Source organism: Sphaeroforma arctica, assembly GCF_001186125.1.
Source record: "Sphaeroforma arctica JP610 unplaced genomic scaffold supercont1.5818, whole genome shotgun sequence".
NCBI classification, from domain to species: Eukaryota; class Ichthyosporea; order Ichthyophonida; genus Sphaeroforma; species Sphaeroforma arctica.
This window is the reverse complement of record NW_014034740.1, coordinates 1-1,837: the sequence shown is the minus strand read 5'-3', so window position 1 is coordinate 1,837 and position 1,837 is coordinate 1. Positions and strand designations below refer to the sequence as shown.

Sequence of the window (1,837 nt, the reverse complement as noted above, 5' to 3'; positions counted from 1 at the left end):
ATATACATATACATACACATATGCATATGCATGTACATACATATACATACATACATACATATATATATATATATAGATATATATATATATATATATATATATACAATATATATACATACATACGTGCATACATACATGCATATTTGTGTGCAGGATGTGTGTGCGAGGTCGTGGAAGTGTAAATTCCTGTTTGTATGTACTTGGTACTCTATTGGTCTGACAACGTCTGATATTTCCTTATCATGTGTGCTTATGTCGATCTCTGACATCAAAAATGTATATGAATGCTTATATATTCGCTTAGAAGTAGGATGGAATTGGAAAGATATGCAAATATATTTATAATAATGTATGTATATATGTGTATATATTGGTTGGAATTGGATATGTGTGCAAATATATTTGGAACTATGGATATATATATGCGTATATGTTGGGTAGAATCGGATATGTACGCAAATTAATTTAGAACTATGGAAGTATATATGCGTATATATATATATATATATATATATTGGTTGGAATTGGAAAAATATTGTGAGTATTTATGTGTGATACCGAGTGCCTGGTCCTATACAAATATGACCGTGATATTAGTACTATTTCAATGAATGCGCGGTCAAAGTGTGCTGAGTTGCTAGTATTGTTTCGATTGTTATCGTCCCGCAAATACTGCTATATACTCGGAAACTTGCTACAGATAAGTGTATTGTTTCGCAAAATAGCTGATATTGCAAATAGATCAGTGTCGCAATTTCATACCAGTGGATGACCGGGCAGACTTCATGAACGGCAACGAGATCAGAGCCGAGTAGGCACGGGCCGAAGCGGTTTTCTGGCCTGGGCCCTTCGGTGCCTATTTTGCGACGAAATTGCGACATTTTATAATCCAGAATATATCAATAGGGGGTTTAGAGTTTTAAGAGGTTTTGGGAGTTGCGCAAATTAATTATCGGAATCTGTATTAACCCCCTCTTCACACTAATTGTCGATTAGTGTGTGTGGGTGGACTTCCCGCCATATGATCTGGTACATCACTTTTAAGAGTTCACCAACCATACGCTGCTTTTAGGGAGTTACACCTTGAAACATACGCTGGTACTTGGAATCTATATATACGTTCGTAAACTATTTATACGCTTAAAATCTAAATATAGGTTCATGTCGCCTTCAAGTGTTGGCCGATCACATTGCGATCGATATACAACACATACGCGCAAATCATTTGATGCTCGCTATTTTCAATTATTTCCATCCTCTGGTGATGAAAATCTATTCCTAGATCCGAGATCCATATATATATATATATTCGGAATCTATAAATAGCACACCTTGATCAGAGGGTCCAGATCAATCTCCAGCCAGTCTCTATACAGCATATTCGGATCCGTCAACGCCAAAAGTTCGGTCGTCATTTGGGCGCGCACAGGGTGGTGCAGAAGCTTTCGGATCTGCTCAATATCTGTTGTCATGAAAAATGAAGTGCACTCCTTAGTAGACAAAAAAGCTTTTAGTTCGATCTGCTCAATATCTGCTGCCAACATACACAAAATCACACACACACAGATACACATCACATACACTGTACGCAACACGCACACATTCATATGCAACAACACGAGACTGATTACACACACTTACACGCTTGCTCTTCGTAGGTGTCTGTTGAGTCAGCGGTGTTCATGCTGGTGTTGAAGGCATACGCCAGTGCGTGAGGATAGTCTGTGGCAATCCGCACCAGCACAGCTGAGGTAACGAGAGGAAGTCCGAATGGCATGGCATGAATTCAGACGTTGGCGTAGACGAAGAATGCAATATATATATCTAGTTATATATA

At 38.2% G+C, this 1,837-nt stretch overlaps 1 protein-coding gene across 1 annotated transcript; it reads right to left on the bottom strand.

Annotated features, from left to right (window-relative positions):
* Positions 1 to 742: 742 nt before the first annotated feature.
* On the bottom strand, positions 743 to 1,777 carry SARC_15247 (hypothetical protein; the record flags this gene model as incomplete). The annotated part of the gene is made up of 3 exons (XM_014290628.1): positions 743 to 856; positions 1,332 to 1,462; positions 1,642 to 1,777. 3 exons carry the CDS (start codon positions 1,775 to 1,777, stop codon positions 743 to 745), a joined length of 381 nt encoding a protein of 126 aa, XP_014146103.1.
* Positions 1,778 to 1,837: the final 60 nt, after the last annotated feature.